General features: G+C 38.8%; 1 protein-coding gene across 1 annotated transcript in view; it reads left to right on the plus strand.

Annotated features, from left to right (window-relative positions):
• The window catches only part of LOC101857260, a gene marked incomplete at its 5' end in the record, with an annotated part of 60,958 nt that extends 33,994 nt beyond the window's left edge, over positions 1-26,964 (plus strand). The window contains 6 exon segments of the mRNA XM_005102532.3: positions 867-908; positions 4,467-4,559; positions 7,208-7,249; positions 22,623-22,695; positions 23,995-24,049; positions 24,420-26,964. Of these exon segments, the coding sequence (XP_005102589.2) occupies positions 867-908; positions 4,467-4,559; positions 7,208-7,249; positions 22,623-22,695; positions 23,995-24,049; positions 24,420-24,542 (428 nt within the window).
• Between the last annotated feature and the right edge of the window lie 212 nt (positions 26,965-27,176).

Genomic DNA, 27,176 nt, shown 5'->3' on the forward strand with positions numbered 1-27,176 from the left:
TTAAATTCAATGAACATGTGGTGATTTTTTTTACCCTAAAGAATTCACCAACATGACTTTTTTCAGCTCATTCGGTTGCAGTGATATTGTAATTGTTTTTGTGTTTTGTTTTAGGTTGTTGTTTGTGTGTATTTCCTTCCTTTTTATGTCCTTTGATTCTTTAATTAATTGGCATTCTTGGGTTTAGTTTAGTTTGGTGAGAGTTTTACAGCTCTCCTGACTGCATTAGGTCATGCCAGCACACTGGATCAGCAAATGAAAATGATGGTTCTTGTGAAGACGGATACACTGAGTTAAGGTCACATGTTTAAGAAATTCATTGACCTCCAAGCTGTCCTTCTGGAACAGGCATATTGGATTTTGGCAACCTAGTCCCACTATTCATTTTTATGTCACATTTTCTGTACCTTTTTCTGTTGTCTTCCACTTTTATGACCGGCATCTGTGGTAGAGCGGTTAGGTTCTTCGCCATTCTACACGTGTACACAGAAAACTTGGGAATTTTTATTTTTTCAGTTTTTTATTTTTTTGCTGGGATGTTGTGTCTCTCTCAGCCTCTGTTGGCTCTGACAGGCAGGGTGGAATTCAGCATTCACCAGAAGGCCTAAATGTCACATTTTGATTAAAAAAATATTTTGTGTAATTTGTTGCATATGGTTATGCGTTGGGGGCAAAAAGTCCAAATGAATTGGCAACACAAACTAATTGTTCCTTGTGAATACTCTCAACTCACAAATGAATGGGGCTCAAAATGGGGAATTTGATTTATCTGGGTTTTTCCCCTCATAATTTTTCTTTTTTTTGGTCTAAATTTCACTATTCTGCAACAACTTTTGATGTGGTTTCTTTGATGTGATCTCCATCAGTACGCACATACTCCGGAGAGGACACAGACTGGCATAGTAAAAGTATGTGTTGTCATGGAAACCACGTATTGTTTGGTGACCTTGTTGTTATGATGGAGCTTTGTTGTTTTGGTTCCAGTTTTGCTGCTTTTTAAATTTTTCACTTGCATGAGTGTCGTGCCCAGAAGCTGAGGGTCATATGTGTGTATGCTGTTGTTTAGTGAGATTTTTTTGTGGCATGGATTTCTTGTCTGGTGTTGCTTGTTCATTTTTTCTTTCTGTTGTTTTGTCCGTGATTGTCTTTTTAAACAATCTGTTTGCCCTTACTACTTTTATCTGTATCTATTTGTGTATTATAGATCTTTCAGTAAAAAAAAGGTAAAGTATGGGTTTATCGCCTCATTCAACATGATTAGATTATGTAAGAAGCAGGACCTCTAAATTTAAAATGTCCATCTCTGACATGATGAAGCCAAATGGGTTGAGAACCTTGAAAACTCCACAAAATGACCTGAGTTTGAGAATGCCCAGTCTGGGATCCGTACCAGCACCATCCACTCCTGAGCTCAGCATGATACCTGTTGAGCTAGTGGTTGCAGTAAAGCTCCGTAGGCCGGGTTTTGTAAATAATAAGTAGAAGGCAGATTGAAGGAGAGGGGGATCCAAAGAGGAGAAGGGAAACACGGCCATCTGTGAGGACCAGTCCGACGGATCTCCAACCAGATTATGATGGGGACTATAAGCAGACTCTGGAATGGATCCTGAAGAGGGGGTGGGGGGGGGGGGAGCAGAGATGGACATGTTCTGACTACTGTGACCTCAACACTGTGGACAAGGTGTGACAAGTAGAGGGGGATTTCTGATTAGCGGAGAACTGGTTTAAAGTCCTGAGGTTGTCGACCCATGGTTTAGAGAAAGGTATTTAGAGTACCCAACTGTTGACTGTACCCAGTGGTATATTAAATATTATGTGTGTCACGACACAGTGTTATCATTCGCTTGTCAATTTTTAGGTTGCGGCGGAATGGGTTTCTTCTCAAAACTTAAAATTCCCATCTGGAATAAAAGTCAAGATATTTGCGATTGAATGAGGGGGCACTGCCAGGTTTCAGAAGTAAAATTAGCGAAAAATGGCTGCCAAAATTTGGTTACTTCCATAGTCCTTGGAGAAAGTGAAAAAATTACATTTTATATGCCTTTTTAAAAATGTTTTAACAGTAAAATCCACAAAGAAATGTGTTTTTAAGTGGACGTAAAAGATGTTGAGCCCAAAAACAAACATTCAATAAAAATTGCCAAACCAGTGAAAAAATTCCATGTTTCTTTTATTTAATTATTTTGACGAGCGCCTGATTTCACCATGATGCCTCCAGTATGTTTTCGGCACTTTTGTGACCTATTTGTAGTACAATTGCCATAAAACTGTGACTAAAACTTAGCGAAGCTTTGTTCCAGATCTGACCATCAGTCACATACTTGTCACTTGTCGCCCTCACACCAGAGTGTTACTGTTGCTATTGTCACCCAGTGTCGTGTCTCCGTTATCAGCACATGTCAATGTCAGCACTGCTTCCACATGCACGTACACACATACACACACACACACACACACACTCACACACACACACACACACACACACACACACACACACACACACACACACACTCACACACACAGACACTCACACACACACATACACACCCATCCTCCCCCATTTCCCAAAGTTGCTTATTAAATTGCTATTCAGAATGTTTTCAAATTGAGTTTTAGTTCCTTGTCTGATTGATTTTGTATTGCTTCTTTCTTCTCACTTTGAGTCACCTTTGTTTTGTTTTGAGTTGCCTCATGTGTGTTGCGGTTTGATCTTATTTTTGTTCTTTTTTTCACCTTGAAATTCACCTGCTTTAGCATTTTGTAAATTTCAGTTTTCACGGATTTTGACAACAGAAGTATAATTTGTGTTCAGTTTTCACACGTTTATTACCCTAGGTCACTTGATTTTTAAAGAATTTAATTTTGTAAAATTGTCTTTATTTATAAGCAAAGCAGACCAGGAACTTGAACTTGTCTTGTTTCTTTTAGATTAGTAGTTTATTTCTGTATTTTTGGGGGTTGTTTTTTTTATTTTATTGTTTGGCCAAGTATTTCATGACTCATGTTTGTTCTTGTAGTTCTGTATTATGCTAATTTGTTTTGTTAAGTTATTGTCAACATAATATTTAGTTGAAGCAGCTTAATAATTGTCTTTGTTCAAGTTGATTCTAGTATTCCTTATTCGCTAGTGATTCTGACTGATTACCAGCAGTTATATTATAAGTGAGGTTGGCAGCTTGATTCTATCAGTTACCAAAAAAGTATCGTAGACAACATTGTTGGTGGATACTCTTGTGTGGATTGCTCTTTTTTCCTATCAAATGTCTATTGTCTTTTTCTCTTCTCTTTTTTGTGTTTGTTACTTTCTTGTAACACCTTTAATCTTCAGCTGTTATATGACCGTATTGTGCTTATTGTGTTGCAAGTTCCGTAAAAAGTCTTACTGAAACCAAAAAGAGAAGACTGGATTGGTGGTTCAGTCTCAGATGTCAAGACAAGAATAGGCGAGGCGAGCAGCACAGAATTGTATGGAAACCAGGAATTCTAGGAACAAGAACCAAGACAAGGATTTTCAACACCAGTGTCAATAGTGTACTGCTCTATGGATCGGAAACTCGGAAACGTATGAATCAAACTTCTAAAAAGCTACAGGCGTTTGTCAACTGCTGCTTCATTAAGAAATTCCGAAAAATCATTGGCCTGACACCTTGAGAAATGAACAACTGCAGGAGCAAAGAAATCGATGGAAAATAGATACAGAAATCAGAAAGAGAACATGGAAGTGGACTGGACACACTTTGAGAAAATCGGTAACAGACATTACCCACCAAGCCTAAAGAAGGAATCCACAAGGAAAAGTATGAAGAGGGAAGCTGAAAGGTACTTTGAGGGAGGACTAATTTTCTGACCTAAAGGAGATGGGATATCCTGACAAGAGTTTGAGTTTATAAATAGCCCAGGAGAGATCTCTAGTTGGTGACCTATACTCCAGCATTGAGGGAGAAGTGTTGATGATGAGGATGATGATGACTGTTTGAAAATGAAGAAAGTTTGCTTGATGATCTGAGGGATCTGCACTTGAATCAGTGGATGAAGACTTCTTTTTCCCTTGTGTAATTTTCCAAAACTGACTCGACAGCAAGTTGTAGTTTTGTGGTTACCGTGATATGTGTAACCCTCTTCATTTCATTTCTGATTTCTACAGGTGTATCTCTTTTATAAGTTTAGTTTCAAAGTATAATGTATTTTAAAATCTTTTTCTGAATTTCATTTCCTCAGGTAGTATGTTATTATCATTTTTTTATCTTGACAAGATTTATGGTTAAAATGTATGATGCTCTGCTGTCTTTCCTTCCTTTTTGAATGGAAATATTTTTTATTCTTACCTCATTGGAATATAGATATATATTTTCTTTTGAGTTTCATAACCAATTTATGTCTAAACTGATCGTTTGTATATTTTTAAAAAATGTTAAGTTATTATTTAATGGTTTTAACATAATTTCCTCCTGTTCTTACGTTTGTAGATGATCCAAAAGTTTACAACGAAGATGCGTTTATCCTCCAAGTGATTGAGGCATACTGTAATAGCGTCAAGACGCGACACACAGTCAACTCATGTAAGTAAACTCTGTTGTGTGTGTACACATGTTGTGTTATTGTCTTAGATCCCCCCTTCCCCACCTCCCCCTGGGGCCCGGGCCTCGCTGAGCAGACTCACACTCTCCCTCGCGCGCTTTGGTGCTGCTTTCTCTACCGTCTAGTCCCCCTGTTCGTGGTGTTGTCTGGTGCGACTAGCAGCCACGCCAACTTCTCGGCAAATAGCATCGCTTTGTTTTCAGAGCTAGGTCAAGGTGACTGTAGAAATGGTTTTTGTTTTACTGTAAATAATCCTGAAGTCATTTTTTTGTGAGTTACCTATCTTTTGTTTTGCAGCAACTAAACCCTGGGATCATTCTGGAAGCTTTTTGTTTTGTTTTGTTATGAGTTATAACTTGTATAGGTCAGGAAGTGACATTCAGTTGAATAAAGACAAGCTCAGATTTACTACTATCTCACAAGGGACTTTTTTTTCTTTTCAATTTTATTTAAAGTAGAGACAAACTCAGGGATTGCTTTAGGAATGGTTTCTTTTGTTTTACAATAAATAATCTGAGTAGACTTTTTGGAATTTTGTTAACTTGCATGAATGAGATAATTCACAGAATTGTCTTTGGTTTCATTATTTAAAGATTCTCAGAACTATGGAGAAACTCACATGGACAGGGGGTACTTTTGAGTCCCATCAAGGTCCTGTCTTATATGTAGTCATGGACTTTTTTGTTTTAATCGTTTCTAACGTAAGTTGTAAGTTGACACGAGGCTTATGACAAAAAAAGTTATAGATATTTCAGGGTGAGTGTATCTTCAGCTCTATATCTGAGGCCTCACTATGTGCCTCTATGTACATAATCAAATTCTAGGAATCTTGAGCAAAGTCTTCAAGGCACCCTATCATATTATGATATATGTACTCTATGTAGCCCTATTGCTTTTTTGTGTTTCGTAAAAATCAACGAAAAGATTTCTCTTCAGTTAGCACAAATCCCTGCAGTTTTTACACCCAGTGCTGTTTTACCTGTGCACACTTCACATGAGTAATTTATGAAGCTTTACTTGTATTATTCTATTTTTTCTTGGGAAAAAGTATGCAGGATGTTAAAAAGAAAATGAGATAGCAGCTTATCTAGCTCAATCAGAGACTTGTCTGAAAATAAGGTTTTTAACCTTTTTTCTCCTAACTTCATAGATGTTTATGTCTTCGACTTTTTAATCACCTTTCAGCCTCAGATGTTCTTTGAAACATTCATCAAAGCTCGTACTTTCACATAATTTTTATATGGTGTGAGATTTGGTCTTTCTAATTCTTTGTTTACAATCTGCATTTATACATAATATATGTCTATACGTATGAATATGGTAGTTGTGTTCCATGAGAGGACTATGGTCTCCCTTGTTATGTTTGCACTGATATTGTTCAGCTCTGAGCCGTCTGTTTTCCATTTGTTAACGTTGTTTCGAACAGGTTCCGACCCTGGCGTAGATTTTTATATTGTCAGTCAGTTGTTCTGTGTAGGTATGCAGAGACAGCGGTTAGCCTTGTGGGTCCACAGTGGAGCTGTGTCATGATGGGCCATTCCATGACAAGTGACGCCTTTTACTGACATACTTAACATGGGTACAATGACCAGCTGAAAAAAATTGTAAACAACGATTGAGCCAGCTTTATTTATTTATCCAATTAATCATTTATTTATTTGTTTATTGTTCATCTATTTATTTTTGATCATTTATTCATTTTGGTGAAAGGAAAGTTGCCCCAAGCAAAACAAATTCTTTTACAAAAGTAGATGTTTGGGGGGTGCTCTGGTGTGGTTTGTTTGCTTTCTATCAAACATCTGTCGTTGTTATCTCTCCTCCTTCTGTTCCCTGTGCGTTACTCTCTGTAATACCTCTAATTTTCGACATATATGTGACTTAAAACTAAATCTAAGAACGTAAGCCTTTATAAAAAAATGAAAATAGCTCAACAATTGTGTAGAGTTTGGATCAGCTGGTAATCGCCCTCATGCTCCCTTGTCTCATTCCACTTTCACTTTTCATGGAATGGCCCTGGTGTGGCCCGTCGTTTAGATTAGAGCTGGATAGAACTGTTGTCTCAATTTTCAGAAATATACAAGAAGTTCTAAAAGTCAAAACACACCAATCACTTTTTATCAGAAGTGTTTTTGTTGGTTAAAAGAAGAAAGTTTCTGTGTCTACTATGAAAATTCACTACATGTTTCTTACGGTATGAAGTGCCTTTTCACAAGAGTAAGTATTGTTGCAAATTCTTTTGAAAGAAAATTCTTGTATTGCATTAAATAGCAGGTTCATAATTTATAATTGTGCTACAATGCACAGTTTTGATTTAAAGCCTATTTATTCATGTTCATATCAGAGACTTGGTCTTCATTGTGCAAGAGAAGTTGATGAAAAATGTGATTTTGCTCAAGATATTCCGTTGTCTGTTAGACATCAGCCTCAAGAAGGGCTTGGTGCAAAACTTTAACAAATGCCAAATTTCAAAATGGCATTTTTCAGGGTCTTGCACAAAGCCATCTTTGTCCTATTTCTGTAACTTTTTTTGTAAAACCTTGAGGTGAATATGACAGATAAAAGAAGAAAAAAATAAACAAATGAGACGATCAATTTGGACAACACACCAACCCCATGTATGTTTTTGTAGGCAGGATAGAGGTGGCAAAAAAGAAAGCTCCTGAGGGGAAAGGTAGGCAATGCTGATCGGCATCGTGCGGAGATGCATGACCTAGCCAGAGTTGTCTGTCTTTGTCACATAGACTCGTATTATAATGTGATATCCAGAACTGGGCACTCTTGACATATTTCCAGTTCACTGTGGAATACTCTATTTGATTCTATTTGGAGCCAATAAATGAAGGGCAAAGAGGAAATGATGTGCGCGCACTGGACCATATAGCGAGACTTGTGCTTCGCCTTTCATTTTCATGTACATGGTGCACACCATCAGCGCAGCAAAATTAAAAAAACAAATTTTTAAAGAGAGAGTTAGGAAGGGGAGCTATGACAGTGCCCAGCCTGGGATATTATAATTCAAGTCTATGGTCTTGTCATCATCATCAGCATCGGTGGGACGTCCCCCCCCCCTGCCGCTTGCTGCTGCTGCATTTAATATTCTTCTTTTAAACATTTATTTGTGTCCTCATTGTGCGCCTGCTTGCTTAGCTGTGGACTCGATTTGAAGACCAGTGTCTTGTCTAGGACTCCTAGTTATTTATTTATTATTTTAGTGTTTGGTTTTCTTTTAGTTGCCTTCTTGCGGTGGATGATGCGATGTTGCATGTGGGCTCCTGGTTGTTTTCATGGCTTATGTTTTTGTGTGGTCTGAACTGTGTGTGCTTACAACTTTGTTCCGTTTTGTTTTGCTTTCTTTTTTTTTTAGGCTTGTAAGTTTGTATGTGGAATAACTTTCTATTTATGCATTCTTTTCTAACGCCTGGATCAATTTTATATTTTATGAATTTTTATACACACACATATACTCACACACTCAAACACACACACACTCACACATACACACATATGATTTATATTTGGGTGAGTAGTGCTGCTTTCATTATGCTACCTTTTGTGCATAGAGGAACAAACATCTGAGAGACAAATAGTGGATACAAGATCTCTCTGAAATGATGGTTTTGAGATGATTGCTGAAGCGAAATGCTCTGTGATTTGCAATGTCCGTTTGATGCATCCATGTGTGGTCTAGGCATTGAGGACAGTTTGTTTCTATGGGCCTTATAGTCGTCCAGTTCCAGCTTAAAAAACGCTGCAGACTTCTCACTTTTTGGTCAAGAAATTGGGTGGGGTATTATGACGATGATTGCTTTCTTTTCTTTCTCCACTTAATCAAAATGGGCGCCTGTGGTGTAGCAGTTTGTCGCTTTCCCGGTGCACGTGGAAGATACAAGTTTGAATCTTGTTTTGTAAGAATTTTTATTTAGTTTGTCCATCCTTTTTCTGGGATATTGTACCTCTCTGTCAGCCTGGGTTGTGCGTGACGAGCAAGGTCGAAGCAGCCAGCACCCTTAGTGATCTAAATTGAGTTGATAAGGGTGTAAAACTTAAACTTTTTCAAGAAATACATAAGCAAGCTTCCTATCCTCTGAAATTCATGTGGGTTTTGGGGGTTGGTTTTGTGTTTGTGGGTTGCTGGGGTTTTTTCGGAAGAGGGGGGAGGGTTCATTTGTATCTGTCACAATGTTGACGTGTCATGTTTATTGTATTGAGCTTTGCTGTTGCTTCTCACCACTGTGCATTTTGTCCAGCCTTTGTAGCGTTTGTTTCATTGCATTACGGCCTGTATTTACGTTTGTCTGTCCTCATGACGCCATGCCCTGACACCTACACAAGTTGTCCATATATTGAACCCTCTCGGTATATGGGTGCTACCTCATAATTGTGTGCATGTTTTGTTTTTCAGGGTTTTTTTTCTCTTTTGCTTCTGACCTGATCTTGCTTAGGATGTTGGAGGGCTTCTGAGGGGGTTTTGTTTTTTTTACTTTTTTTTTTTAGTATTTAAATTTTATTTTTGGGGAGTATGTGTATGGTCTGACCAAATCAATGGCGGTTTGTGGTTGGTCTGAGGGTGCCCCCGGTACTATTACTTCTTTACTCTATTTTTGTCTCTCTGTTCCGCTTTTGTTTCTTATGCTAAGTGGCCATTACATATCAATGTGCTTCTCTTCACTCAAACAACAAAAAAATCTTTGATGTCAATGACAATGTATAGTACGTCTCTTTATTCTCGTCCTTTTTGAACATTGGTGGTTCAATTGGCCGGTGCTGTGGTGTGGTATGCTCCTTCTTTCCCATCAAGCATCTATCATCCTTATCTCCCTTCCTTCTTTTTTTGTGTTTGGTACTCTCTTGTAACTCCTCAAATCTTCGGCTCTTATATGACCTAATTGAGCTGCAAGTGCCGTGAAATGCTTACTTAGACATAAAACGACTTTAAGCCACTATTCCCTTGTACCGCCACCCTCCATACACATGGTTATTCATTTTATGTCCTCATGATACTTTGTGATACTTTGTCACATCAGCTGGGGGCTGTATTTTTATTCACTTTTCAGAGGTGCTGATTTTTCTGCAGAAATCACTTTCACTTTATGCCAGTTTTTGCGAGAAATCTGGAAATCAGGATTTCTTGCATCATCCCAAATGTGCCAGATTCCAGGGACTTTACCTAAAAAATGGGCTTGATACAAGATGTATTTGTGAATGTGCTCTGTAAATTTTGAGTCCTCATGCTTGCTTTTTCAAGGAAAAGTTCAGGGGAGGTTTGTTTTTCTCATAGCCAGTGGGCACGGCTGACTTCATAAGATACAGGTGGTGTTTTATGAAAAAAATATCAACTCTTTTCTACTTCTTCATAATGTTATGTCATTGTTATTCTTTATTTGCCTTGTGTTCTCTGAGACAGGAATTTGTTGTTTTTAAATGCAATTTTTTTTTTCATCATTATCATTTTATTATTATTATCATTGTTAGAGTATTTGAATTTCCTATTGCAGGCTGTTTCTTATCCCTAAATTTTTCTATGTTTTTGGTCCCAATTTATGTTCCGTTTCCTTTACTTTTGTATCGTGACAACAATGTCCCTTTTTATTTTTGTCATTTACTTTTTTATATGTACTTTGGATCATTGCAAAATGCTTTGATCCTTCTTGTTTTTGCCTTTTTTTTGTTTTTCTGTTTTGAGACTTTTTTTTTAAAGCGAAAAAAATTCTTTTCGATGCAGTTTTGTAGATAATAGTTTGAGAGCTTCATTTTCTTTGGCCCTTTTTTACTAAATGGCCATTAAACTCTTACTTAAACTAACTATTAAAACTCTTACTAAAGCTAACAAGTGACACCTCTAATCTTAGGCACTTATATGACCCAAAAGTGTTGTAAGTGCTGTAAAACTTATACTCAAACTAAAACTAAAACCCTCAGTGGACCTGTCCAAGCTGCGCATGTCCGACAGCTCTGGGTCGGAGAGCGGAGCCTACACGGACCCGCTGGACTCGCCGGACCTCGACGACTACACCAGCGGCGGGCTCCTGGGTTCGGGCCGCGGGCCGGCCATGGCGGGCTTCTGCTGCGCCACCTTCCCGCTGGCCCGGGGCTTGGCCCGCACCATCAAGCGTTTGTGACCACCGCCCGCACGAGGCTCCTTTTGACCGGACAACTTTGCCGATTCTGTCCGCAGTGTAGTTGTTTTTCAGGGAAGTCCAAGATTTTAAGAAGCACTTTATGCTAAATAAAACTTCTTTTACTTAAGTGTTTCAACGTCGCCATCAGCACATTTTAGATAGACTTAGAGATGGGCTTTGACCATGCCTGTTGTTTGTCAGCAGTGTAGTTGGTTTTTGGAAGTCCAAGAACTAAAGGATGTTGTAAAAAGCTTCTTTGTTTAAAAAAAAAAAAGAAGACAACAATTAGCTCAAGCTCAATCATTGTGTTTTTACTCCCCCATTGACACAATTTAGATAATCATGCTGGAGGTGGGCCTAAACCCCACCTGTCACGACCGACCCGAGTTGAAGGGAGTACATTTCAGCGTGACGACTGACATACTCGAAAAAAAATTGTCCCGAAGGGGAATCCTATTCAGGTCTCCTGCATGTGATAGTGAAGCATCTAATCTTTACCCCATGGATGCAGGCCTGGAAAAAAAAGAAGAAGAAAAACTAATATTCTTCATCACTGTGGCTGACACACACTGCTCCTTTGAAGAATATTACTGACACTGAAAAATAGTACCAACGCTCACTTGCTTGCACTAGCATTTACAGCATTCAGCTTTCTCTTCGAGTCTATGTTCTCAGCCTGAAATGGATAGTCATTTGTTTGCCCATGTCTATGATGTCATAGAGTTAGGCTTTGCACTGTTGCACGCACAGGACTGGAGTTTGGATCCCGCCTGGGGAAGTTTGTTTTGTCATGTATCTCTATCTGTCTGCTGGGATGTCGTACCCTACTCTGCTTGTGCGGAAACATACTTGTCGATTTTTGCCGGACCTATACTGGTTTTGAAATATTGTCTTCTTAATCTAAGAGAGGGTGTTAGTAACCAGTGTGTAGGTTGCTGTTATTATTGTTTTGGACTATTTATGAAATGATAAATTCCAAGTCTAGATGGGCGTCATATAGGTACTAGTCTAGGAGTTTGGGTATAAATTTTTACGCTGAACTGTATGTCCTTTGACCTGCGTGAGCTGTACATCGCTATCACTCTTGGTTCTGGCAGCCATTTTGAATCATCTTCTGATCTCGTCCAAATTTCTGTGTGAGGTTTCATCTTTGTGAAAGTCTTACAGGGTTTTTTTTTGTAATCCTATCCTCTAGTTTCCTGTCTATTGACTGGTTCTGTGGTATAACGGTTAGGTACTTCGCTGTGTGTGCAGAAGACATGAGTTCGATTTTCGTATGGGAGATTTTATTTATTTAATCGTGTATCTCCGCCTGTCTGCTGGGACGTGGTACGTCCCTCTCTGAGTCTCAGCCCGGGTTGGGCCTGAAAGGTTGCAGCTGCCAGCCTCCTGAAGTATTTAAATAGTGTCAATGGGGCCGTAAATCACCTACTCCTACTCTACTCTCCTGTTTGTGGTGCTGAGAGATTACCTTGCCTCAATATCCCACGCCTTGTGAACATCATCTGCTCAGCTACTCACTGCTTGGACTGTTCAACTGTGCCTGTCATGTTCAGATTTGAGGGATGCCATTTTCCCAATTAATTTTTTTTTTTTTAACATAAAAGAAGTATACATATATATTATCATGTTTCTTTTATTTTTGTTTTGTTATTTACATTATTTTTTCTAATAGAATAGTTATTATTTTTTGCATATTACTTGTGTCTATTAACCATCTTTTTGTTTGCAAATGAAACTTGGTAAATTTTCTGGTATTTTTAATTAGCAAAACTCCAGTGGCATCCCTGAGATTTCCATGTCTAGCCTTTCACATTTTTCAAGAAATATTTTCAATCACACACTGACTTGCAGATGGTAAGGGGGCACCACTGCTAGGTCCTATTACTTTACTTTCCTTCTGTTGTTTCTGTCTGTATGTCTTACTTTCCCCCCAGCATTTAAAGTGGGATATTGTGTCCATGTACTTTGCTGCACTTTTCTCAAGCAAAATGAACAAAATTAACTCTTTGGCTTGAGAAATGAAGTCAAGTCCTTGGAGAACATGCCTCAAATATTTGAAGGAGTCAGGTGAAAAACAGTGGAAGTCTATTTTTGGAAAAAGGCTTACTTACAACAGGATCGATGTCAGTGGTGTAGCGAGTTATGCGCTTCGCTGTCATGTTGCACGTAAGGGACCAAAATTCGATTAAGGAGTGGGGAGAATTTTTATTGGGCATCTCTGTCATTCTGCTGGAAAGCCTTGTCTCTCTTTACCCGGATTTGGCTCTGACAAGCAGGGTCAAAAACCTGCCTCCTGGATGATCTAAATTGTGTTAACGGGAGTGCTAAAACAACTGTTTTGAAAGAAAAGCCTTTTAAAAAACTTGCAACATTACCTGTAGAATATCCCTGTGAAATCTGCCAAGTGAAAAACCAAGTCATTCATAAACAATATTTTTGTCCAAGCAATTCAAGTTACGAACATGCCAAGTTTTCCATCATGGGAAAGTGAAAAATAGGCCAAGTCGTTGTAGGATTAATAATAATAATAATAAATAATAGATAGCATTTGTATAGCGCATATCCCCGCTCAACAGCAGGCTCTATGCGCTTTACACTATATTATTACCCCAGCAGACCATAGAACACTCAGAAACATTCTCAGCTTCCCGGGAAGCATACAGTGCAAGCAGCCGATTAAGCGCTCAAACACTAACAAACTGACAAGATCTTTCGCTGTCTATAGCCGGGTACCCATTCCCTCCTGGGTGAAGTGAGGAAAATTCGTGTAAAGTGCCTTTCCCAAGGACACAACGTCGGGTCCCTGACGGGATTCGAACCCACGACCTTACGGTTGCGAGTCCGAGAGCCTAACCACTAGGCCACCGATGCCACGTATGGGAGATTTTATTTATTTAATCGTGTATCTCTCCGCCTGTCATTAATATTAATGTGACTTAGAGAGCCTGTTTTTCGCCTGGCTGCCTCAGTGCTGTTCTCGTTGACCTTTCCTGTCATCCCTCCCGATTCTGAGCCCTGTGTCTTCCGCTGACCCTAGAGCATTGGCGAGATACATGTTTCTGGACTCTCTCACTTCTTTGGTTGTGATATCAAGAACTTTTAAAGAGAAAGAAATGCTTTCTTCGGCTGTTTGGTTTCACATGCCCGACGTGTTCCTTGCATTTAGCTCTGGTTATTTTATGTGTACATAATTCACTTGTATTACTTGTAGTGTTCATGTATCTATTCAAGTGTGGAGCTCTTTATGATTTATAAAGTGTATTATTATTATTATTACTACTATAATGATACAGGGTGTCTCAAAAGTCAGGGAACTTTACTGCTCTATTTTAGTTTAACTGTATTTGCGAGTCGTGTAGCCTTGTTTTGTTCTTTGCACACAGAATGCGACATTAAAACAAGAAAGTGTGGGTAGTTAACGGGTGCTTTGGTGTGGTTTACTCCTTTCCTTTGGAGTGACTGTTAATATCCTCTTATTCGCTTGTAAAACTTTTTATCTTTGGCACCTATATGACCTGTTTATGTTGCAAATGCCGTAAAACTCTTACTAAATCTCTAAACAAGAAAGTGTTCATAACAATTCATATGTGTTATTTTGATAACAGTGTAGCAGATGTCTTTTATAATTATACAATCAACAGTGCTGTCTGATGCCTTTTGAGACACCCTATAAATCAGGGAGGGGGGGGGGTCAGATTGTTTTTAACTTTGTCTCTATTATACACGTACATATTTGTAACACATTTTAAAAGCCCAATTGACAGGCAGGGTCGAAGCCTCTTAAATGAAAATTGTTTTGATTAAGGTGTAAAAACAGTTGCAGGTATCTGGGAGTGCAGAAGTTTGTTTTAAAGGCTCTGTTCCTTCTTTTTACTTTTAAAATGGCGCTCACCTGGCATGTTCACTTTCACACATGGTGACTTGGTGGTACCGATGTCCATGGTGTAGCTGTTACATGCTTTACTCTCACGAGCAAAAGATTAGAGTTCTGTTTTTCTGCTGGGATGTTGTTTATCAGCCTGTGTTGGCCCTGGCAGGCATAGTCGAAGCTCACCACCTGTGAATGATCTAAATTATGTCAGTGGGGATGTAAAACACATATTTTGAAACTCTATGGTGCTGTATGCCATGTTGTATTGTGGGTTGTGGCAGTCAGTGCCTGGACTTTCATCGGAACAGAGTTGTAGGGAGGAGGGGTTTTTTAATCGAGCATCTCCATCTGTCCGCTGGGACATTGTGTAGCTCTCTACCCGGGCTGGCCCTGACTGGCAGGGTCGAAGTAGCCCACCTTTTAGATATCTAAATTGTGTCCATGCGGGTGTCGTTGTCAAGAAAGTAACATTTTTCAGAAAATAAAAGCCTTTTTCAATTCTTTTAAGAATTATACTAACAGTATCTATCTTTTCTTGCCGTTTTATATCTATGTCTAGAATCAGAATTATAAGCAAATTTTTCGTGAGCACTTGAAACATACCACAGTTTATGTAACGGCAATAAAAAAAGAATGATTTAAAAATGTTGGGTTTAGCACCTGAACAATTGGCTGACTTTCCTGATGAAGGGTTTTCAGTATTGTGGATTTCACATGGTCAATGTTTATGTAGGTGTGTCCATTACCCTTACAAGAAAAATGACGCGTGATTGGAATATTGTATCACTTTCGTCTTTTCAATAAGCTGTCTCCATATATTCCTGAATATTGGCGTCTCTTCTGAGATTGTCAATCTCTTTGCCTTTGCACACAGAAGACACAAGTTTGATTCCCATATGAGGAAAGTAAGTTTGTTTTATCCAACATATCCGTCTTTCTGCCAGAATGCCCGAGTTGTCTGTGAAATGCAGGGCAGAAGTTGCCTGCCTCCTTAATTATCTAAATCTCTATAATATTGATTGTAAAGAGCAAAGAGTTTGCTGTTGAGCGGGAGTACGCACTATACAAATGCTATTTATTATTTATTTATAATTGTGTCAGAGAGAGTGTAATATATTTACATTCATTTCCAACATTCCGAAATGACAAGAGGCATGAGCCTTAGTGTTATTGAAGGGTGGGCTTTAATGTTTCCTGAGCAATGTGTAAATAGACAGTTATGCCTGTGGGCAGTTGGTGGGTGCTTTGGTGTGGTTTGCTCTTTCTGTCCTATCAAGCATCTATTGTCCTCATCCCTCCTCTTTCTGTTCCTTGTATACTACTTTCTAGTAATGTCTATAATTTTTCTGCACTTATATGAACTATATGTGCTGCAAGTGCCGTAAAACTCGTATTAAAACTAAACAGTTACGTCTCGCCTCTTGTATATATATAGCAATACCTAGCAATAATAATGAAGTTTTGTACCTTATATGGTTGCGGTTTTGGGTGTTTGAAAGATTGTTTAAGCCAGGCATGGGCAAGTGTGTCCAAGTTGCAGGCTTGATTAAGCATTTCTGAACGTGGCACAGGGGAAAGGAGGATGAAACTGGGTAACATTGGTTGAAATATCCAAGCTCTCAAGAGACTAAAACTGACACTATAGTATATCTTACTCTAAGGCACTTCGTGAGATAAAACATCTATTGCTTTCATTTGGGTAGGAAACTATTGATGTTAATTGTTAAGATAGACTATTTATTTTTCTTTAAATTATCAAGTCATTGCAGACAACATTCATCATTAATTACTGGGTTGGCTCGCCGACCGGATTGATACTGCTCATTAGCTTTCTCGCGCCCATATATGCCATAGTTTGCCCATGCCTGGTCTAAACCTTCCTTAGTTTTGAACATGTGCAATATAATCAAAATCAAAATGTGTTGTATAAAAATGATTGTTTTAATATATAATTTGGTTTGATTCTGTATCATTCTTTTGCTCTTCCATATTTTTTATTCTAAAAATGTATTTTTCTGGTTGTTGTCTTTTTATAGTTTATTTTAATAAGTGCTGTAACCTTAATTTTGTACCTCCTCCTACAGGGGTTGTTATTTTATTGACTATATCCATGTTTCTGCTGGGATGCTGAGCTACCCAAACCAGATTGGTTCTCTTAAATGATGTACATTATGTTGACGGGGGCATTAAAACATTTAATTATTTTTATAAGTTGATACTCATTCAATTGGTTCTGTTTTTGTCACATTCCCTAGATTGACTTTTCTGATAGGTGTGGGAATACAGAGAACAAGTAATAACAATGAGAAGAATTTGTCCGTCAGTGCCTGATGATGGCCAACACATCTGCAGAGGAGAATGTTTCTATAGCGGAACGAAAGAAATAAGCACCGTTTCACATGGCTCAGTAACAGTTTTTCTCTTTTGTTTCCTTCATTTTGGACGTGCATTTCATTTGGGTTTTTTACTTCCCTGGGAAAATTGTCTGAAAGTGTGATGTACAGAGTCTGTAGGTGCATTGAGATCTGTATATATGTGTTTGATACTGACTGCCTATTGTGCAATAAATGCTGTATGAGATTTCCTGAAACCCTCACCGATTTTTCTTGTAATCTTTGTCTTCTCTGTTGTTTATTTATTTATTCATTTATTTGTTTTATTCTATGGAATTAAAATAGGCTGGATTTTGTTCTTGCTACCAGAATTAGATGAATTGAATTATCATTATAGTCTACCAGATCTGAAATGGCCATTGGTCATCATGGTTCACCTCAATAATTTGTTAAGATGCTTTAAAAAAAAAAAAAGCAACGAACCCCCCCCCCCCCCCAAAAAAAATAAAATAAAATAAAAATATATATTTAACTGTTCAGGTCCTCCCCTCCCCCACCCGTCAAATAAGATATTTGCATGTGGGTCTCCCTGTGCCTTACATGCTGTCTATTTTTTGCACCCAAGGCTATTATGTCGATTTTTGGTTAAATAAGGGCTTCAATTCGTGGGTCCTCTCTTGCTGTTATACCACGAAAGCTTGTCGAAGAAAGTTGTCCGACTTATTTTGTCACGTACTGGGTCATCATAATATTGTCTTCACTTGTTTTTCCCCTTGCTTCTGATGATTGAGCATTTTTGCTTCGCTGTGCTTGGCATGTGGGATGGCAGATATAAATAACCTGCGGTCTCACCAATTGAGGGTGCCACTCATGCCCCGCATTCTCTCTGACCTGTATGGGTGGTGGGCGGGTGCTCTGATTTAGTTTGTTCCTTCTTTCCTATCAAACATCTATTGTCCTCATCTCTCCTATTTCTTTTCTTTGTTTGTAACTCTCTATTAACACCTTAAATCTTCAGTACTCTCCTGACCTACATGCTGTTGCAAATGTGGTAAAACTTTACTAAAACTGACAAGCGAACAAACCTCACTATGAGTCTTTTCGAGACATTTGGAGACGAAGATGAGCAAGCGGGTGGTTGGAGGACACCACTTTTTTCCTTTCCTTCATATGGTTCTGTCTATCTTTCCTTTTCCCTGCTGCCTTAAATGACTGTTATTGCATGGATATGCATTTAATAATAAAAATAATGATATAAAAAAATAACAGCTACTACAAATGAGTCATGTAGAGACATATTATCTTCTTATTTTTCTTCTCATTTCCCCCTCGAAACATCATGTTTTTGTTTCATGCTCACCCAAACGAACTCATTTCCTTTTGATTCACCAATGTCACTCGCTGATGCCCCGAGCAATTGTAACTAACAATCGCCAGGTAACTTCCTCTTTAGTTTTGTAGATTTATATTTCTTTGACCACAGTATCTCTGCGTCTAGAATTCTTTGTTGTGACATAATTTGTTCTATTTTGTTTCGTGTTCCTTTGGCGTGGTGTGCACACATTGTCCGCTGCGGGGATTCCCGAACCTCGTCACTGCTCGCTGTTGTCAGTGCCGTAGAGCGCTAGTTTGCACCACATTACATATCACTAAAAATATTCATAATGATTAGAAACTGCTTGTTTGGCGGAATTTTTGTTTTGTTTCTTTTTTTTTCCCTCTCACTAAGGTCACAATGACAAGTGGTGTTGACTGATTTTGTTTTGAAGATGTTCAACGCGAAACATTTTTTACTACTATAGTAGTAAGTGAGATTTTGAATTAATTCTTGTTAATGTGGTTCTGAAATTGCTTGTTAGGAAATTGATGAATTATCAGTGTAAAGAAGCATTAACTAACAGGGTTACAGTTCTCTATATAATGAAGTAGATTTCATTCTAGTAGAGATGAAAGTGTTTTTCAACAAGGAAAGATAATGTTTGCATGTCAAACCCTCACCCCAACGTCTCTCCAGTCACCCCCTTCCCTTTCAAAGTTAATCCTTCAGAGTTGCGCTTCTGGGTCGTATGATTATTTTGTTGCTTTATCGCTTGTACTTCAGGTTTTCTTTCTTTTGTTTCCTCTGTGCTTTCAGGGTGCAACTTTTTTTCCCCCGTCCATTTTGGCTGGAGATTTTGACAGGTTATATAATTCATTATTTTATGTCTGGGTAATACAGTTAAATTCATCGCTTGAATATCTCCTTTTGTAGTGTACATGATTACACCACAATGGTTTTAGAAGTTGGGGGGGGGGGGGGGGGAAGGTTAGGAGGTTATGGAACTGTCAAATTTAGTGGATACGTCTTTGTCTCTATTCACCCATGCACGACGCGATGTAGGCCCATACTGCCATCTTTAGAGAGGTGCAAGATTTGTTATGGTTGTCTTTTTTTTTGTACTTTGTTTCTTTTCCTTTGCTTTTGTTTTGAACCCGATACGCCTGTTTTTGTTTTTGTAATATTGTTTAATGCTTATTCCTTTCTTATCCGTTGAACTATTTTGTGGTATGTTGGTTTGGGCTAAGGTTGTTATCCCGGTGGTTGCAATACAGATGATGAAAACCTTGAATTTTTTAATTTGGTTTACATGTGACAGTTTATTTATTTCAAACTTTTTTTTTCAAATAAAGAACTTTGGGTATCAAGCAAGTTTGTTTTACACTGCGATTTGTCCTTATTGACACCTTACTTGATTTCTGCGTGTGGTGCTGCAGCTAATTTCACTCAGCAAAGTGGTGCCATTGTCTTGTCTCCTTTTTTCCTTAGAGATCTTAAGGTTTCCTTGCTCAACAAATTTCATTTTAGGTTACATCGTCTCCTGTCACCAGGAAAAGTTCGCAGTAATTCTTGCGACTCATCTTCTATAAACTGGCATCTGTTGTGTAGTGTTCAAACGCTTTGCAATCACATATATCTAAGAGGTATGAGTTCAATTTCCATGTGGCAATAATTTTTATGGAGTATCTGATACGGAGCGCACATTTGAAGGAAGGCACTCAACTACAGCGAGACTTCCCCCCCCCCTCCCTTTTATTTTGTTGTAATGGTGCTGTCAATGTTGCCCACATTTTGCTGTGAAGTTTTTACAGATAGCAAAGAGAGGCAACCATGGCAGTGCACAGTCTAAACGTACGACCAGTCCAGTCTACTGGGGAGGGGGGGGGGAGTTGTTGGTGATGTTTTTGTTACGAGGCACGTGACTTCAGCTTGGCTTTTGCACTGTCACTGTCAGATCCATGCGCTGTCCCTCCTCCTTGCACTGCCAATTTTATGAACTCATGGATTCAGCATGATACTTTTTGTTGTTGTTTGTTGTCTTGGAATGTGGCTGCTTGATGTTGTCATCACATTTGCTGCTATTTTTCCTCATTGGCAATGTTCAATGTGAATGTGCACATGCTCCTTGCTCTCCCCTTGTTGTAAAAAAAAATCTAGAGTAGACATGGGCAAACAGCTGCTGGTGGGCCAGCCAGATTGGACCCACAAGCGGCATCAGTCCACTCATGAGTCAGCCCAGTAATTAGTCATGAATACGGGCCCATGCTGAGTTGATGATAAATGAAACCAAAACTGCTTGCCATCAAAACTTAAAAGTCAACAGTTTTTTGGCTCAGGTGGAAGCAGTACATCTAATATTTGATAATATGATTTCACCCAATTTTCTCCCACTTTGGCCTGCAAGATATTCGGAATCACTTAATCCGGAATCACTTAATCCGGCTTGCGATTTGGACACACTTGCTCATGCCTGATCTAAAATAGATTTATATGTTGGTTGACTCATTCATTTATTTTGTCAACTTAAGTTTTTTTTTCTATTTCCTTTTTCATTTTCCCATCTGTTCATTCTCTCTGGATTTATTTCACAACTTCTCTTTGTTTTTACAGTTTTTGGTGAAGCGATTGGTCTTACTTTCACTTTGCATATTATTTTTTGTCTACCAATATAGTAGTGCAAGAGGTCTTTGGTTTGGTTTTGATTGGATTTTTTCTGCCTATCTGTCTATCTGTTTCTCTCTCTCTCTCTCTCTCTCTCTCTCTCTCTCTCTCTCTCTCTCTCTCTCTCTCTCTCTCTCTCTCTCTCTCTCTCTCTCTCTCTCTCTCTCTCTCAATCTCTCTCATTTTCTTTCTCACTACCCTATCCCCCACCCTTCTCTCTTTCACTTCCCTACCCCCCCCCCCCCCCTTCTCTCTCTCTCTTTCTGTCTCTCTGTCTCTGTCTCTGTCTCTGTCTCTGTCTCTCTCTCTCTCTTTCTCTCCCACACCCTTGAAAGAGGAGTCTCACCATATTGTCTCATTTGCCTTTCCCCTCCCTCTCTTCCCCCCTCATCTCTTCTCCTCTTTTGCCTTCCCTTTCTCTTCCTCCCTCTCACCTGTTCCCAACACATTTTAGAAATATTTGGCTTCTTTACAAAAGACAATAAATGAAGTGTGGAGTTGTCTTTGAACTGCTTGAGTATGATTTATCCGTTCTTTTTGCACAATGCTGAGAACACAGTCTTGTAGTGATATTTTTGTTCTATTGTTGCATTCTGTATTGTCTTAACTACACATAGTTAGCTAACACTGTGTGCCCTGTGTGTTATTATATATATTTATTTATGTGTTAATTGTTGTGATATATTGTTTACTTAAATTTTTTTTTCGAATGTATGAGATCAGCACTTTGGCATTGGTCCTGGGCCTACCTTTCTATGAAACATCTGCCATCCTTATTTCTCCTTTTTTAAAAATATGTTACTCTCTAGTAACAGCTTTATTAGGTGGCACTTCCATACTGTGTTGCAGATGCAGTAGAACTCTTACTGACACTGAAACAAAGAACTGTCTCATGCCATAACAAATCTCTACATCTTGCTTTTTTTTCTTAGCACTAAATGACCATGATTGCTTTTCTTTTTGATTATATTTTTAAAAATCAAACAAACATACATTTCTCTAGCTGTGACTGTGTCAAAAGTGTTGATCTCTCTTCATGGTTTGGTGTACTGCTTACAGTGTTCTGCCTTGATTGTTGTACCTTTTAAGGTTTTGCTGAGTTTGTTTGTGTGTGTCAGTAAGATTTGGTTGTATTTAAGTTCCTTTTGATGTGTCTGTATGCCTGCTATAAGGTAGAACAGGAACAATGGGAAGGCTGTTCAGACTCTGATGTAATCCTTGGCACTTATGTGACCTTTTTGTGTTACAAGTGCAGTAAAACTCTTACAAAGACATAACCAAAACCTTAATAGATTAATAATGTGATTCTTGTATCAACGGTTCCTGCTTACTCTTTCCTAGCATCTAAAAAGTTTATTTTGCAGTTGGCCACTTTTATAGTTGGGGTAATCACTATGTTTTCAAAACTGTAAGTGAAAAATGGGGCAGTAAGCGAAATACTCAACTGTATCATGGTGAAAACTAAAAACTATGTACTTTGATACTTGTTTTCCTTTAATTAAATTATCCTTTTTGTATGGCAAGACCAGAAATAAGTTCTTTGAATCGCATCTATATTTCACAACTTTGTATTTCAATATTTTGTCTGATATTTCATGGTTCTATTTCATTTACATTGCTTTTTCATTTGTTATTTATCTTCTAAGTCGCCCATCATCGCACTATGTTTTGACTTTTTGACAGTATTTTCTCAACATATGAAACCTCATAGACATATGTTTTGTCTTTGTCTTTTCCAGCTATTTTGAATAGTCCTCAAATACTCTTAGCGGAGGAAGAGAAAGTCTTTGATGAGACAGAACAGCAGGAAAGGTTTGTACTTGTGTGGTTAACAATTTTAGGATATGTCTGGTCCTGTATGATTAACAGTTGTGGAATATGTTAAATACCGTATTGGTATTGTAAATTGAACGGTTGTAGAATGTCTGGTCCTGTATGATGAACAGTCATAGAATGTATTTGGTCGCTTTTAAGCACAAGGGGGCTATCCCAAAACAAGCTGTGAGAAAATAGAAGGTAAAGCTTTTGCCCCCTGGTCAGTGTCTTTAAAAGACAAGGAGAGTTTTTTTCTGTAACCAAACAAATATATACACCAATGAAACCTAACTTCTCCTATAGGTAGGGCAATGTCCACTTTTGGGGTAGGTCAAGATTTCTGGAAACCCCGAAAGCTGGGTTAGCCCGCTTGTCCTTAAAAGCGACCATTTGGCACTGTATAGTGAACTGTTGTAAAATATATTTGGTGCTGTATAGTGAACAGTTGCAGAATGTCTGGTCCTGTATGCTGAACAGTTGTAGAATGTCTGAGTGAACACTTGTGCATCTGTTCCTGTAAACAGTTGTAGTGGGTGGTTGGCGGGTGCTCTGGTGTGGTTTGCTTCTTCTTTCCTATCAAACATCTATCATCCTTATCTCTCCTCCTTTTTTTTTTTGTGTTTGGTACTCTCTTGTAACTCCTCTAATCTTCGGCACTTACATGACCTTATTGTGTTGCAAGTGCCGTAAAACACTTACAAAAACAAAAACAAACAGTTGTAGATTGTTGAATTCTATATAGTGAACACTTGTGCATCTGTTCCTGTAAACAGTTGTAGATTGTTAAATTCTATATAGTGAACACTTGTGCATCTGTTCCTGTAAACAGTTGTAGATTGTTAAATTCTATATAGTGAACACTTGTGCATCTGTTCCTGCAGGGTAAACAGTTGTAGAATGTCTTGTGCTATAGTCAGCGAACATTTTGCGATACGTAATTGTTTTGTATGTGCTGCATAGTTATGTAGAGAGTCTTGCAGTTTTTGAAGCAAAGTGATCCGCTTGTCAACCTTTTCCAGTTGTTCAATAATGAAAAATTGTTACCGGAGAGTAATGAAAATAAGGGGAGATAAGAACGGTGGATGGATCTTTAATTGGAAAGAAGGAGGAAACCAGACAAGAGAACTAGCCAACTGCCCATGGGGAAGGGGGTAATTGCTAGTGTTTCTGTTGCTCTTAAGAAGAACGTAAAATATGGGGGGGGGTAGAAAATGTCTTCAGCACTTGTATGACCTAAAATTGTTGCAAGTGCTATAATACTCTAACTAAAACTAAGTCTTGTCTACTGTGTTTCAGAACTGTGGTGGACACTGTGTATGCACTGCAGGATCGGGTGAAGGAATTGGAGCAGGTAGGTCCTATGCTTCTTATGTTTGTTTGTGTGTAAGCAACTATTGGAGTATGTGTGTGAGTGTGTGTGTGTGTGTGTGCAACTGTGTTTGAGTTGGTGTGTGTAATTCTATGTGTTTAGTTGTGTTACTGTGTGTGTGTGTGTATGCATGTGTGTTTGTATTTGTGTGAGTGTAATTGTTTGAGTACACGTATGTTAGTATGTGTGAATGCATGTGTTACTGTGTTTGAGTACTTGTTTGTGTGTGTGAGTGCTTCTCCACTGGCATATATGCGGGTAGAGTCTGTTGTTTTGGGTTTTTTTGTTGGTTTTTTTCTAATTTTGAAAAGTTGGCAGCTGTGATAACATTTTGGCTTTCTCCCACTACCAGGAGCAGAGGAAACTTCGCCAGGAGTTGGAAGAGGAGAAACGCTGCCGCAAGAAGCTGGAGATTCTGGTACGCCAGCAAGTCATGAAGTCCGGCATCGTGGACGGGCTGGACGGGAACTCGTGACTGGTCTAGCCACGTCTTTCTCATCACTGTCTGTCCACTCCTGGATCATAATAGCATCATCACTCTCATTGCATTTCATGAAAGAAAAGTGGCAGTTTTTTTGTTTTTTTTTACTCGAAGAGAACTTTTAACGAAAGTTATTTCTTTAGTTCTACTTTGAAATTTTTTAAAACTGTATTTGTGATGGAATAGAAGTGAATAGAAGGAAAATGAGGGAGGGAGTAGTCTGAGAGCAACTCTTTCAGAAAAGCTGAATAGATGGGTGGCAGGGAAACACCGATATAAACTAAGAATTTTTGTTGTTGAGAGCATCTTGGTGGAAAATGAATGGAGTTTGCCGATTTCTGTTTCTGCTGGCTTTTTTAAAGTGATGAAGAGATATATGATTGCTGTACATTCACAAAGGGAAACCTTGGAGGTTCTTACTTTATCTGAAGGTTTTGCAGACTTTTCACCTTATTTCACTTTTTTTAAATGACCATTGTTATCGGTAGATGAGGATGCAATATTGGTGCCAGTTCTTTAGATAAAGTTGAAGAAATTGTCATAAAGGGCAATCCATTGCAGAAGAAGAAAGTGGTTTTCTTAGACAGGCAACCATCCTGGACAGGTTCATTATAATATTGAAAAAATGCACGAGAGTAAATGGGAAGTGGTTACTTGTACAGATGATTGTCTAGGGTAGGTGGCTGTTAGAAGCTTCAAATGTAGCGTTTCTCAAGTTCAACCCTTTGTTTGTGCTCCACCTCGGGTTGACTTGTCTTTGAGGATGAGTTGAGAAAAAAAATTTTGGTAGTTCTAAGAGACACCACAGATGTTGTTCTTTTGTAGAAGTAGCTGTCAGTCATGAGAACTTTAGAGTGTGCTGGTGTTGAATTCTGAAGGTGAAAAACAAGGAATGAAAGAGGTTGAAGTAAAGAGAAAATGATCTTGTGAGTTTGAGGATGAGTGAATTTGAAGTGCTTTTCCATCCCCCACCCCTGTTATAATGTCATCAGTTTGCCATTGTTGTGGGGGAGTGTTCGCTGATGACTTCATGATGTGATCAGTTTTGTCAACTGCCTTGATCCAAGATGTCCGCACACTTCTGTCTTATATATGTTTTCTTTTCTTTTATAAACATTGTCTTTTATTGATGTTTGTATTGCATTATACACTTCTACAAAATTGGTGTCAGATGTCTGTGTGTGTCTGTGTGCCATATTTGTGCAATGTGCTTTTTGGTGTGGGTGCTTCAAGTCTGCTGCATTTCTGCCAGTTTCCAGTTTTCAAAATCCCTCAAGCTAGCAGTACTCTGAAAAATTCCACACTGAAATTGCTCGGGGGAAAAAGAAAAGCCTTCGCCAAAACTTAATCTGAGGTTTGTGCTGAATTCTGGCTTTTGGTTGTTTGACTCTGGTTTCTATGCAGTGCCGGTTGTTTAAAGTGGCGGCTGTGCAGATGGACTGACCCACTGGCTATAATGCCTGGGTGTGGCTTTGGAGGTGTAAGGCTGTTGGACTCTCAACCATTGGGTCGTTGGTTTGAATCCCACCAGGGGCTCAACATTGTATCCGTGGGAAGGCATACTTCATTCAAATGGGATTGGGTACTGGGGTTTGACAGCGAAAGATCATGTCAGTTTGTTTGTGTTTTAGCGCGTGCAACCCGCAGCTAGCACTGTGTATACATCCTGGGATGCCGAGAATGTTTCTGAATGTTCTTATGATCTGCTGCTATAGATTGTAAAATGCATAGAGCTTGGGATATGCATTGTACAAATGCTATTTATTATTATTGTTATTATCATGATGATGATGATGATGATGATTATTATTATTCTTGTTATTATTGTAAAAGCTACTGAGCTTTATGTCTTGAGGCAGTGCCTTCATGGCAGTAGGCCAAGGGAATGTAGTGCTAGGGGAAAATTAACTGAGCAGCCAAAATTTGTCGGTTATGGGTATTTGGTGGTGGAAGCACCATGGTGTATATCCCTGTTATCCACGTCACTACGACTGGTGTCTGTGGTGAAGCTTGGTCGTCTGTGTGGGGAAATAACAGGCTACTGGTTTCTTTGGACCAGCCGTGTCTCGCGTTACAGGCAGGAGACTGGCCGCCATGATAGTTAAGCTTTTTGCCATTACACTCAGAGAACATGAGCTTGGTTTCTTCTTTGGAATGTTTACTTTATCATGTATCTCCTTCGTCCTCCTAGTAAAATGTATCCCATTCCACTTGGGCTGGCCTTGACAGGCATGGTCATAGCAGCCCACCACTTAAATGTGAGGGGTGCCGACAAAATGAGTTAAAACTCGGATTTTAGCCCACTGGAAATAGATATGTCAAATTTATAGATGGATTTTGTACAGTTTATGAGCAAGAAATAATAAAAAACTTGCTTTACTTGAAGAAAGTGGCAACAGTTGAAAGTCTACAAATTGACCCCAATGTCTTTTTTCGGTTGATATCGGCATTGGTGGATTACAAGACTAAGTATGACTCATTTTGTTGACGTGTCCCCATGAATGGTTTAAATTTTGTGGATGAGGGCGTGGAATGTGTGTAATCCATCAGTCAATCACAAGCAGCATTGTTTTCCTGTTTATACCCTGCTCAGTGATAATATAGTCGTAGATTGCTCCTAGCATCCCA

This window comes from Aplysia californica, unplaced genomic scaffold (genome assembly GCF_000002075.1).
Source record: "Aplysia californica isolate F4 #8 unplaced genomic scaffold, AplCal3.0 scaffold00329, whole genome shotgun sequence".
Taxonomy (NCBI): Eukaryota; Metazoa; Mollusca; class Gastropoda; order Aplysiida; family Aplysiidae; genus Aplysia; species Aplysia californica.